The 13,757-nt window shown below is 38.7% G+C and overlaps 1 protein-coding gene across 5 annotated transcripts in view; it reads right to left on the bottom strand.

The window, feature by feature from the left end:
- celsr1a (cadherin EGF LAG seven-pass G-type receptor 1a) overlaps nt 1-13,757 on the bottom strand; it is a 329,568-nt gene that overhangs the window by 156,363 nt on the left and 159,448 nt on the right. For all 5 annotated transcript variants that reach the window (XM_048553751.2, XM_048553752.2, XM_059654625.1 and 2 more), the window contains exon 3: nt 10,451-11,089. In XM_048553751.2, coding sequence (XP_048409708.2) covers nt 10,451-11,089 — 639 coding nt within the window. The remainder of the gene's footprint in view (nt 1-10,450; nt 11,090-13,757) is intronic.

Genomic DNA, 13,757 nt, shown 5'->3' with positions numbered 1-13,757 from the left:
ATTTCTGGAAAGCACGAGGGATTTTTGTACCCTTGTAGAAAACGTAATAATTACAGATATTCAACTGAATGAATTTCAATGGAGTCTCTACTTGATGAATGTTTTCATGTTTCTCCCAAGACTATTGCCAAATACACTGACAGTAAGAGAATGGAGGCAAATTAGTTCCTGTGTCGCAAAAAAGGTGGAAAAACCACCACACAGTACTGGAATAAAAGATTACACAAAATAACAGAACAAAGCTCAAATTTAAATATATTATTCAAACATAATTGGCAAGGTACTAATGCAACTTTTTAACATGAAATGCATAATTCCAGTACCACATAAATCCCTCATGTACAGGTGCAAATCAATTTTCTTCAGTCTGACCCACGAGTTGATTTTTCTTCAAGAAAAATTGGACATGGTGAAAATATCTCTGCCTCTTACAATATACTGACAACACTGCTGCATTGCCAATTTGGTCCAGTGTGCCATTGGAAGAGGAGAGAGGTACTTGCCACATTCCCATGCGGTGGTCCTATGAATCAAATGAACTGTGAAGCCGGATCCTGAGTGGCTCCTTACATGCAATAGACATGCAACAAGTTGGCTATTTGTTGTTTTTTATGGAAAATGAATGGTATATTTCCCAGGTGACAATTGAAGAGTGGGAATGGCTTTCTGAACAACTTTTATGCCAGTTTTCTGGTTTGACTTATTCAAATAGATGAGCGGCGGCAAGCAGGCATATTACTGACATATTTACACAAAGGCTGTGTTTTCTGATGCCACTGTCGCTAGTGCATTTGTATTGCCTGTGATGTTGCTGACACTGATATCCCAGGAAGCTGCCTGCATCAGTGATGGCCCACATTTGACAGATGCCATCACTCCACGCCCCAGCACTCTGCACTGCATAGCAATGAATTCAGTAGTTGAAGAAACCGCACGTGTCCGTGAACAGAGCAGGGGTCAAACTCCTGTTTGGCGACAGGAATTAGTGCTCCTCTAGCATGGGGAGTGCTAAGCGTTTGTGGCTATGGGCTTTATTTGCATACAGTGAAAGCAGTTTTTGGTCTCGTGGTCAAGAAGCATCCACTTCCCACATCACTGCTCTGCAGTGATCTTGCTGGTGTGCATGGAAGTTGTTGACTGAAGCATCTGCAATGGACCAATCTGAAAGGGCAGCAGCACAGCTCGGAGCATCCAGTTTCTACGAGCAGTATTCCAGCCAGGTATCAGCTCAGCAGGAACTCTAGATTCAGTTAACATCCAATGAAATATCTCCTCCAGTACATTTTCCTGTTAATGACATGGACTGAACTGGCTCACTCGAGCACAGTTTCTGAGGCAAAACTGGAGGTGAATACAAACAGAAGATGCACTATCTGATACTCACGCCCTTTCTTACTGCTAAAAGTAGTAAGTGGAATGAAAATGTACCGTGGTACTTTCCACACAAGCACAACACAAGATGCAAATGAAACAAATGAAGGGGAAATATCATCTCATGACAACAACTGAACTTACAGCAAGAACAAAAGAATCACTGATGTTAATTCGATTGAGAAAATGCTTCTACCTGGAGGAAGCTTATACAAATTTTACGGATTTGTACGGATGATGGGATTGTCAAAGATACCATGTGATTTTCAATTTGGTCTGCATAGGCTCTTTTGAAGACAAATCTAGTTAATTCTATCATTTCCTCACCTCCTCCTGCCACCCCACATCCTACTTACTCAATGGTCTCCATATCTCATCAAATTTTACTCCTTTAATTGTTTATTGTTAACACAGATAATGCAGCCTTGAAGCTTAGTAGCAGAGAGGCAATCCTAGAGAGATACATCGAGTAGGAAATAGTTTGGAGTAAAAATCTGCAAGAGCGGTATAAAGATTGCAAGCTGGACAGAGGCAGATCGATACCAATAGAACAATGACTAATGTCAACAACTTAGTTTTTAAGAGAGTTATCAAAACATGAAATCGAATTCTGAGACAGAAAAATCTTGGAATCATTTAAGATATAATTGCAGTGATATTCCTTTATAAACCAAGCAGGTGTTTTATCTTGCAACACAGATGGTGTTTTTTCCCTGTGAAGAACAATTTCCATTGATGTGTGTCTTTCACAAACACTGACGACTCACTGGAAAGCCCTTTACCGTCAATTGAAGTATTTTATAAAGAGGAGACATTGCTGTAACTCAGTAAATGCAGCAGCCAAATTACAGATAGCAAGCTCCCACAAACAAGACTGGTAATTTAACCAATCATCTTCCTTTTATGGGAAGTAACCAATTCACTATCCCACCCAACTTAGGCCCAGCCACAGCCTACAAAATGGAAAGTAAGCACCACCAACAAATTTGTGCACCTAGACAAATTTATCTTTTCTTTGAGTAGACTGCATTTTACAAAATGTTTTCCACAAATGAATTCCTTTGTCTTGATCAAAGATAAAACTCCTCAAAAAGACATTTGTCACCAGATTAAAAACAATTTAAAAGAACACTGGCCTAACAAAATAGACAAATTATTCTTGTCAGGAATGGGAGGCAGAAACCTACCAATACTCTCCATGAGGATATTCTGTTAGAGTACACCGATGATGTGTTATGATACGAACTATTATCACATACCATCTGCACAAAACAAGCAAAAAGGACCTGAAATTGCAGTAGCCATCTAACTGAGATCCTGTCATCATTGCCTATCTGCACTGGCCTTCTTTGCCAAAATAATTTCCTTTTAAATGTTACTGCTGGAAAAAAATTATAATGTAAATGGAACATTTACTTGAAAGTCAAAACACGCATGACAATTTTGGGTCTCTTTCTCCATCTTCTCTCACCAGTACACAAGTCATAGTTTCAGACAACACCACTTCATATGGAAGCACCTTAAAGATTCAATCGTTGATTATTTCAGTTTCATTTGTAAAACCTTACACTGTTACCTTCATTCTGGCTCATGTAAATGTAACCATTAGGTTGTCTTCTTTTCAGACTGACTCTCTAGAAAAGGAAACCAGGCCAGTTTCAAAAGTAATTAGCTAATTGTTGTCTCATCCAATTTTGTAGATGATTTCAAGTATTTAAATCCTTTTATGTTGGCAAACCTAGACGTATGAAGACAAGTCAACTCTCATCACCTGACGACATTACAAATAATTAGTTTATGGAAAAGAGAGCATTAAGGAAGAAAAGGAATGTAATCGCTATGCACAGGAAGCAAACAGTTCATTGGATATCGAGGCAGTAAGAAGGGAAAGATTGGAGATTGTGTTACACTGAATTATACCCTGCCCTATCATCACATGGAGGGAATTTATCAGTTGACAGAGTCACTTGGCACTTCCTGTCCTTCTTACAATAGTTTTTTTTTGCACAAATGCAAGTCTGTTTGTGAAGCAGTGTTTTGTTGCACATTCATTTTGCCGTGGAGTTAAAAGCATCAAAAAAGGGGAATGACAGTTAGCTTCAAATCAATCACACTATCACTTGGATTTTATTTATTATTACACTTGGGTAGCTACAGACAACTTATCAAAATTCAAATGAAATGAAATGAAAGATGTGAGAGATGCTGCTTAAAAATCAAATCAAAGCAGGCTAGTTGGTTCCATAACAGGGGAAACAAATTCTACAAAACAAAACTCAATAGCTTCACAAGAATGCTTGGAATTGCTTAACTCAGGAGTGACAAATCACATCCCCCTACACCCACACCAGGCCCTACCTGAGGGTTTCCTCGTGATTGGGAAATGTAGACAAATAGTTGCTTGCTGAATATTTCATTCTGTGTACAAATATTATCTCTGTTGCTCACCATTTCAACTCCGCTGTCCATCTCTGGTCTCACCTCGGTGCCTGGTCTTCCAGAATATTCTGATAAAGCACAAAACAAACGTCTAGTCCAATATTTCACTATACTTGACGTTTGCTTTGTGTTTTATCGGAATATTCTGGAAAACCAAAGGCACCGAGATGAGACCAGAGATGGACGGAGGAGTTGAAATAGTGAGCAACAGAGATAATATTTCACTCTACTTCTGGCTTCTGTACAATTTTTTGATCTGTAAACTGACTAACAAATTCTGACCATGGCCTTTCTCCTATCTTGTTACCAATTTCTCCTTCCTGCGTGTTACTTGACTTCACTTCCTTCTACTGTGCATTAGTTGCATGTCTTATTTCACAGTAACTTTTCCAACATTTTTGATACCATTTTAATATAATCATCCAGCATATTTCACCTGAATTTAGCCTTTTAACAAAACATTCATTTACAAGCTTTGAAATCCTCGAGCTGCTCCTTCCTAACAGTTGTTGCAGAGAATGACACAGACAATACAACTTGAATTTAATGTGATTTAACCATTTGGAGTTAACAATTATCCTTCTCCACACAAGTGATAGTCCCAGACTTACTGACCTGCCTGGTTTCCTCTTTCCTTCAACTTCTTACCTTCCCTATTCCTAAATGATGACATAGAAACTGTTTCAATCACTAACTCTGTTAATATAAATGCAATGTATTGAGAAACATTCTCTGCTCTCTGTCCCAAGTCCCTCATATTTCATCTTACGTCTATGTCTTATTTTGCTCTCGAGTAATATTTTGTCATCATTTTCAATACCTCTGTAAATCACCTCAGAAATCCTAAATTAAAATGGGCCCAAATGTTTCAGACTATTTTCATGCTTGCCTTTTCTCATACAAGGCAGCAGAGTGCCAGCGAATATCAACAGTAGCATTTCTCAAGAATCTGATCAGTATTCTCCGAAGCTGTATGCCCAAACCTGCAACACTGTACTGTAGCTGCAGCCTACAAAACTCACAGATGTGCATTTTGACTTTTATGTTCTACACCTCTTGCCAGAAACACAGAATTCCATTTGCTGTTCAGTTTCATTATGGTTTTATCCACTTGAAATGCTGCTTTTAATAGCTTGTCAACCTCCGCTCTCAAATCTCTCTGCTCTTTTACATCACCTCACTATTCTTAATCAAATGTGTAGTCGTGATTTTTTAATCTCTTTTCAGCTAATAGCTTCCTGTGGTTCACAGAATTATTTAGTCTGTCTTCTACTTCAGTGTTTTTTTTGCAAATGTAGACTCTACTCTCTCTCTCTCTCGCCCTTGATCCAAACCACTGACATTTCCAGCAAACCAAAGCAGTCCCAGAGCAGGACTCTATTTCCATCCACTCTGAGAAGCTGACCTTAACAAATTAAATCAGAGAGTGATTAGAGGGGAGGAATTCAAGTAGGAGTTATCTTCCCACTAATCTCAAATAATCTTATCAATTAATGTCTTGCAACTTGTCCAAAGCTAGACTATATTTGTCAAGTATATCACCTCCTCAAATAGCCCTCAGGTTTGTAGGGACAATCTTATTTCTTAAACCTATGATGGTAATGGCTAATTATTTGCTCTTCAAGATATTTACTGATTTGTAATCTTGAAAGGAAGATTCAAACATATTTCCAATTGACATTATTTTGGCCTATAAAGATTCAGATTAGTTCAATATGCCTTTCTTAAAAAAAGTTACATTGGCCACTTATCTTCTCAATAGAATCCCAAAGTCCCACCTGCCTTACTCTCCAATGACACATGGCATTATGTTAATAAAACTATTCCAGAATATGCTGTTCTTTATTCAAACAAGGTGTGCAAGGAGTCTATCCGAAAGCAGCTTTCACCACACAGTTTTGTGGGTACAGTTATCATCAGCCATATTTCTACAGCCTCTCTCCCTCAAGCTGTGACAATCCTGATGCCATAGCTTTCTAGAGCTCTTGTTTAACAGGTCAACTTTCCAGTAAAATATTCAGCTGTTCAACATTTCCCAGCTATCCAACCTTTTTAGCCCATTGGCACAGTCCATCCAAAAGTTCTGGCAGTTATGTGCAGATTTCTTTCTTTCTGCAGCTCTCCAGTCTCCCAGCCAGCCATACGGTAATGCATTTCAACTTCCTTCCTGTTGGCACGGCTTCCAGGTTAAGAGTTGCTGAGTTACAAGGATATGTATTTATTTTCCAAGAAAATTATGGTAGATTCCTTCACAATTGATGCAATCCCTTTACACAATCCTTTTCTAAACTTTGTTAGAAAGGATGAAAAATTCCAAAGACAGTTTAAAGAGATTATTAATTTTCCTGACCTGTGATTCAGGATCAATAGCTTGATTGCCCTTTCTGTTTGTCGTATTCTGTATACTGTTCACTCTCCATTACAGCATTTTTCTCTCTTCCCACGAGTCCAATTGTACTTCTGATACTTATTTTCTTGCAAATATATTTGTAGGAGTATTTTTCTGTTCTCTTCAGCATTTTTGAGACTTCTTCTAATATTATCTCTTTGTTACTCTGATGTTCTTCCCTAATTTCTTATGTCATCCCTATTAGAATCTTTCCTATAAATCCTATGTTCAATTCAGTTCTTCGATTTTTGTTTACTTCTAATCTTTTCAGTTACTGGTAATACATTTAATTAACTTACATTTTCCCATCTTCTCTTTCCTTTGTTATCCCACAAAGCATCATAGATTTCACTTTGCAGATCCAGCAAAGGGGCTTTACCATCTTCGGTCTTCAAACGCTTGCAAAGTATATTTCCAGTGTTTTCTATTTTATTCATGAGCAAGGTACAAGCTACAAATTACAAATTCAATGCTACCACTGAAGAAATTGAAGGTTGTTTGGCTTTGAACAAGCTGTCCAATGAGTTTGAACCTTTGAAAAACAAAAGTTAAATCTGGGTCGCTATTCTCTTCTCCATGCATAATAGAACATCTGTTGAAGAGGCTTCTAATTATTATTGCAAATTAAAGTAGGAATTTAGTTTCCATATACTACCACTGTACAAGGAAAGATGTGGCTGGTTGCAAAATTATAGATCCATCTGTTACCTCAACTGGTGGAAATACCACTTTAGACTTTCTGTACTAACTTTTAACCCTAACTGATTAATTGAACGTCACTGTTTATTAACATACTGTTTATCTCTGACACAAGCTCAGTGAGGTGACCTTGTCATAGATGAGCAAGACCAACTGAAAGTTAGTCCAAACACTACAACTGAAGATACAGAACTCTAAACACTGTTCACAAACAGTCTTTCATGTCAGACAAATCTGTCATCAAGTGTAACTGTATGCTAAAACCAACCACAAATGAATAATGTTAGGTTAATGCCAAAGATGTATGTGTCCATTGCATTTCCATCTCGCTTTTCAACAAGATGGTGGCTTCAAGACTATAGAACTTTCTATTTTTAAACTCCAGCCTTCTGGCAATAAAGGCCAAAATGCCATCTGCCTTCTTAAAATGCAGGTTCAGCAAGTAATTATCTTTTAGTGATTCATGCACAAGAATACCCAGATCCCTCTGCAATTTTATGAAGAGTCTCTCTCTCTCTCTCTCTCCATTTAAATAAAAGTCTGCCTCTTGATCCTTCTTACCAAAGTGCACGGCCTACTTTGCTAAATTAAACTATCTGCCAAGTTTTCACACACCCACTCAATCTATCCATTTCCCTTTGCATATTCCATACACCTTAATTACAACATGCACTATTGCTGCATCAGCAGCAAAACTGGATAAATTTCACTCTGCTCCTTCCTCCAAGTCATTTATATAGATAATGAATAATTCAGAGCCGAGCAATAATCCTTGCGGCACTCCACGACTGATGTCTTTCCAATCTGAAAAAGACGCATTAATCACCATTCTATCTTCAGTTCATTTATGAATTCTTAATTCACCCCAATACATTACCATCAAGCTCCTACCTTCTACAATAAGGTTTTATGTGCCACCTTATCAAACGCCCTCTGGAAACTTTACCTCAATTGCTATCAATAAAGAAATCTTTTCTGGTCATTTATCTCATTGCTACTGTGGGTCTTTTTTTAATGCAAACTGGTTTCCTTATTTTTCTATAAACAAGATTGTGGAGCATTTATGAAAGGTCCCACAACATAAATACAGAGCTTTCCTGTCCATCCATAGTTGGCATCAGCCGATGACCCTCCTGAAACCAGTTTCAGTAACACGAGAAAGAAAGTGGAGATCATTTCCAAGCATATTTCCAGCCACATTGGTGTTACATCCACCGAGACACCAACAGGTCAGAACTGAAGCAGAACACGACCATACATCCATAAAAAATCCATTATGACTTGTTTTTATAAATCTATACCATTCAAAATTTGAATTGTTCATTAAGATTTCTGATCAAAATACATAGTTTTCAACATTTATAGCATTCTGGTGTCAAGTTTATAAGTTCATAAGATACAGGGGCAGAAGTAGACCATTTGGCCCATTGAAGTCTGCTCCTCCATTCGATCATGGCTGATATGCTCCTCACCTCCATTTTCCTGCCTTCTCTCCATAATCTTTCAACGCATTACCAATTTAAAATCTTTCTAACACCTCCTTAAATTTACTCACTGTCCCAGCATCCACCACATTTTGGGGTACCGAATTCCACAGATTCACAACCATTTGGAAGAAGTACTTTCTCCACAATTCTGTTTTAAATTTGCTACCCCTTATTCTAAGACTATGACCTCTCATCCCACTAAAATGCCCACAAGAGGAAACATTGGCTTCATGTCTGTTTTATCTGTACCTTTTATCATTGTGAACACCTCAATTTGATCTCCCCATGTTCTTCTAAATTCCAGGCATTTTAGGTCTAAACTGTTCAATTTCTCCTCAAACGACAAACCCTGCATCTTGGCAATGAATATGGCGAAAATCCTCTGAACTGCATATCCAAAGCCACTACAACTTTTCTCAAGTAAGGGGACCAAAACTGTGCACAACACTCCAGGTGTGGTCTCACCAATACTTCCTTACATTTATATTCTATTCCTTCAGCTATAAAAGCCAACACTCCACTTGCTTTCTTTATTATCTGCTGTACCTGCACGCTGTGACTCATGAATGAGGACACCCAGATCCTATTGCACTGGAGCACCTCCAAGTTTCTCCCCATTTAGGTAGTACGTCAGCCTCCCAATTGTCCGACCAAAATGCATGACTTCACACTTAACCACATTAAACTCCATCTGCTGCATTTTGGTCCACTCTCCTAACCTATCTATATACATTTGTCAGGTTCTTACATTCTTATTGGAATTTACTGTCCCCCATATTTTAGTGTTGTCCACAAGTGTGGGTATACAGCCTTCCTTCTATCCCTGTATCCAAGTGATTAATGTTGACTGTAAATAGATGGGACCCAAGGAACGAACCCTGTGGCACCCCTCCAGTGACTTCTTGCCATCCAGGCAAGAAGTCCAACAATTTCACAACATAACCACTGGTCCCTTTTCTTCTGGCAGTAAATGTTTCCGCTGTTACCATTTAAATCTCTTTGGTTTACTCACTGGTCCATTTTTGCCTTGTAAGTATCATCCCTTCTGTCAGTTAACCTCATCACTTTCCACTCTATCACCATCTTTCCGGTGCTTTCTTTCTCTTTGCCCTCCTTTTCCTGCCTCTAAATTGAAATTGTTTAAGGATTTATTGTCACTTGTATTTGAGGGAAAATACAGTGAAAAGCTTCAACTCTTGCCACGTGCTGGTGCCATTTTGAACAACTTAAAAATTAGAAAATAAAGTTAAAACTGAAAGGGAGGCCAACTTTGTTCTTTATCCACAGCTCCAATACTGCTGCTGACAGGAATCTCACTCCAGGCCCATAAAGCTACTGATGCTGCTACCGCTACCTTGCCAACAAAATTCCCATTCTACTGCTACAGCCACAATGTTGCTGCCAGAGTCTCACTTAGTCATCACCGCACTGTGGCTGCCAGAGTCCAGTAAGCAACTCACAATGTTACCACTGATTAAGCCATCGCTTTGCCGCCCCTGCCAAGAGTCGGGTCCACAATGCCACCACCACGAAAGCCACCACAACCGAAAGTCTCGCATTGGAACCCCATCAGAGCCACCTCCCTAACTCCTTCGGCGTTCTTTGACAATGCCATCACCACTGATACCGCCAGGACTGAGCTCTTCACCAGCACATAAGTCGGTGCAGGCAATAAAAGGAAAAATAACAAAAATCAAGAAACGAAGAGGAGGAAAAGAAAAGAAAAGCATATCAGCCCAGGCTGAGAAGCCCAAATGCTGCCTACTCCACTGCCACCATCTTGGATATATGGCTTCTGTACTTGTTTAAAACCATTTACTTCGCTAAAACTTTCTCGTTCTGATGAAAATTCATTGTCCTGAACTTTGCTTCTTATTCCACAAATGTTGCTTGACCTACTAACCATTTCCTGCATTTTCTGGTTTTATTTCATAATTTTGAACTTTGCAGTAACTTGCTTTGGTAAACAGATTGCAAAATTCATAAGACATAATGCATTCTAAAGCAGAATCAGGTATTCATTTAAAATAAATCAATTACAAATAGAAACAATTGAGACACTTACCTGTATAGTCTTCACGACATTCACAGTTATAGCCTCCCTCCCTGCTTCGGCAGAGACCATGACTACCACATGGGTTAGAATAACAAAGGTCAATCTCCGTTTCACAATAATCTCCAGTAAACCCAGGAGGACACCTGCAACGCAGTCCATTGATGGGATGAATGGGTCGGAATAAGACAGTATCAGATGAAATAAAAGGAGCCGAACTGTCAAACTTCAGCACTGAGACACATTTCATGTAGTTTTCACAGGGCTCCCTCAGGCAGATATTGTCATCAAATGGGAGGACTCTCTGAGTGGAGATGGTGGTCAACAATGTCCTGTTGAGGTAAATTTGTTCCTGCAGATCCTCTGAAGGGAAATATTGATTTCTTACTCCACCTGGCAGCAATGCAGAGAAACTTACATTCAGAATGTTTGCGCTAACGTCGGTGTCATTTTGAATATTAAAAATAAAAATGTCATCTTTGGTTGTGGACAACACAGCAGCAACTCCTTCCACAAACAGCGACAGCAGTGGAGACAGAAACTTGTCCTGGGACATGTTCTCCAAACGTACGGTGATGCTGTTCGTCAGCATGTCTTCAGTGATGATGGTCACTCTCAATGTACACAGTGCGGTAATGATGTGAATACCATCTGGAGAGAAAAAAAAAGCTATTACAATTTGATAGATAACATAGTTGATATTGTTAATATGATTGGCATTGTGAGAGGAGAATTTAGTGTGATCTGTCTGCACTTCAGACTGATGAGTGCAACCAAACACTGAACAGCAAATGCATTAGCATTTCCAGACAATTCATGTACCTGCATCTGACAAACGTGCATTTGAATTAAGGCTGTAGAAGGTAGGGTGTGGAGTTGTAAGCAGGAGAACAAAAGAATGCTTCAACAGAACAAAATCATGATCCAAAAGATGACAATTACCATAGAGAGAGAGAGCGATTTAGATCTGCCCTCAGAGTAAGAAACGGGCTACAAATCAGGTGATGTTATCTTCATCGTAGTCTCTCATACATGTGCAGCAAACAAAACCTTAACAAGCAATATAATTGCACTACCTAAACCAAAATGAAAGGCATCTGTGGTCTGTGATTAGTCAATCATTTCTGCATGTTTTAAAATTTAAATATTAAATATTGCCTGAGGACACACATATGTATGTGTGTGTGTAAATGTTTCTTTAATTTTGTACTCTATAATTCAGAGGAAATATGAAAGCGAAATAGTAGTAATGTTATTACAAAAGAAATCCATCACTAAATGTTTTTAAAAACTGTTTCAACAAGCCAACCTCAAATTCTCTTCCACAGTAAATGATTCCCTTTGATGTTTCTCTCTGCCCTTCCCTTTTCATTTCAATTGGCAGCTGTGAGGATTTCATGAATTTCTGTCCGAAATTGAGGTTATCTGCTCAACCACCTTGGCCTCTCCTTGGTCCAACTGCCAAGCTCCAGGACATGCCATAAAACTGTACAATTTTCTTATCTATCTCCAGTCCTCAGACTGGTTTTTCCTCCAAGACACAGATGAAATACTCCTCTTCCTCAATGTTTTCTCTCTCCTTCAAAACTACTATCTCTCTTTCAAAGACTCAGCTGGACTCCTACTTGCTATCTGACTGCACTCCAATTTCAATCTTCATTTCTTCAAGTGAATCATCAACAAACTCCCGTGCCACTACTTGTGCAAATCCTCCTGATTTGACTTTGTTTCACAGCACCAAAACGGACCTGGTGGCTTTAATTATGAGCCTTCACTTCGCAGGATCTTACCTGCAGCGTTCAAAACAACCTCCGCTTACGGAGCCTCACAATCAGCTGTTTCATAGTTCTGTTTAATTCTGCATTGAGTTTCAAAGCTCTCAAGTATTTCAAAACCAAGACTTCTGATTTCCACCTCCAAAATATCAATGGCCTTAATCCTCAACTCACTATTTAAGGTTTTTCACCCTCATCTTTGTTATTCCAGGTTGATTTCCCTAATCCCAAAGCCAGCCACCCAATCTTAACGATGTGCAAACTCCAATTTAATTAAGACTCTGCCACTCTGCCTGGACGCAATCACCAGTCTTAACCCTGTAAACCTCAAATGGCTATCTAGCATCCAGTGGTTGATTTTGAAATGTTTGCTGTAGGCTAATACATTCCAGTTCAAAGTAATCACTTGAACTTATCTTCCATTCCTGCCAGAACTGTTGAAAACTTAAATAACTCTTAAATATTTTAAATGAATGCATGAGATTAAGTTACTTGTTTTTGAACTTGATGCCCATTTTGTGGATTAAAAGTATCTGTTGATTCTCCCTCACTACCCATTCACACTCCCAATTTTATCAACCCAACTGAACATCCCTGCTCACCTTTCTGTTTCAGCGCCATTGAAAGATTACACATCAGAATTTAGACAACATACAGGTGCTCACTGATTTGCTGGGTATTTCTCACATTTTCTGCTTTTCTTTCAGATTTTCAACAGTTGTAGAATTTTTACGATAAAACATAACATGGCTGAAATCTTGTATGCTGAACATTTTACAACAGATGACTTAAAGTTGTTCTTGATAGTCTGTCGGGAGGTTGAGAAATGCTGTTTTTTTGTATCCGTTGATATTATCCTTTCTGGCAAGGTACATTTTTAGGCTGACACAATAACCCCCCCAGGTTTTAAAAGTGACTCCCCACATCATGATAAACGAAGGAGTAACATGACCACAGATTCCAGGCTTTTCATACAGTTTCACAACCATGAATTGCATTAATGCAAATCTGCAGGATTGGGGATTTTGAACAGTCTAACATTCTGTACTTCTCAACTTTGTAACCCAAATTCCAACTGTCACAACATTTTAAAACAAAAAGTAGGCACGGAGCCATTAGGTTAAACTACATTTCTTGAAAATGGTTTCCAAATGTTTCCAAGCTGCATGTTTTTCATTATCCAGAACAGTGAGAATGCCAGACAAATCCTATTTTATCATATTCTTGTAAAGGAACCTGGCAACTGGAGCTTGGCAGATAGGCAAGTAAGCCCTGATACCTTGCAACAATCCTCTACATTACATCAGCTTATCTATCAAAAGCTATTTTCAGGACTTGGTTGATGTCAACAATCCTTTGTTTTTACAGTTGATAGGGCTTGGAGTTTACTTTACATTAACCACAGTTGAGTAATGATAATCTGCAAGCAGTGCAAATCCAACAGGGTGGGAGAGCTATAAAATGCACTGATAAAAGTGATAAGATCTGCCAAAGGGGAACTTTTGAAAAAAAACTTGCAAGAGCTAAATACTGCTATATACTGC

Source organism: Stegostoma tigrinum, chromosome 25 (assembly GCF_030684315.1).
Source record: "Stegostoma tigrinum isolate sSteTig4 chromosome 25, sSteTig4.hap1, whole genome shotgun sequence".
Taxonomy (NCBI): Eukaryota; Metazoa; Chordata; class Chondrichthyes; order Orectolobiformes; family Stegostomatidae; genus Stegostoma; species Stegostoma tigrinum.
Note: the sequence above shows the minus strand (reverse complement) of the source record. Positions and strands in the feature narration are given on the sequence as shown.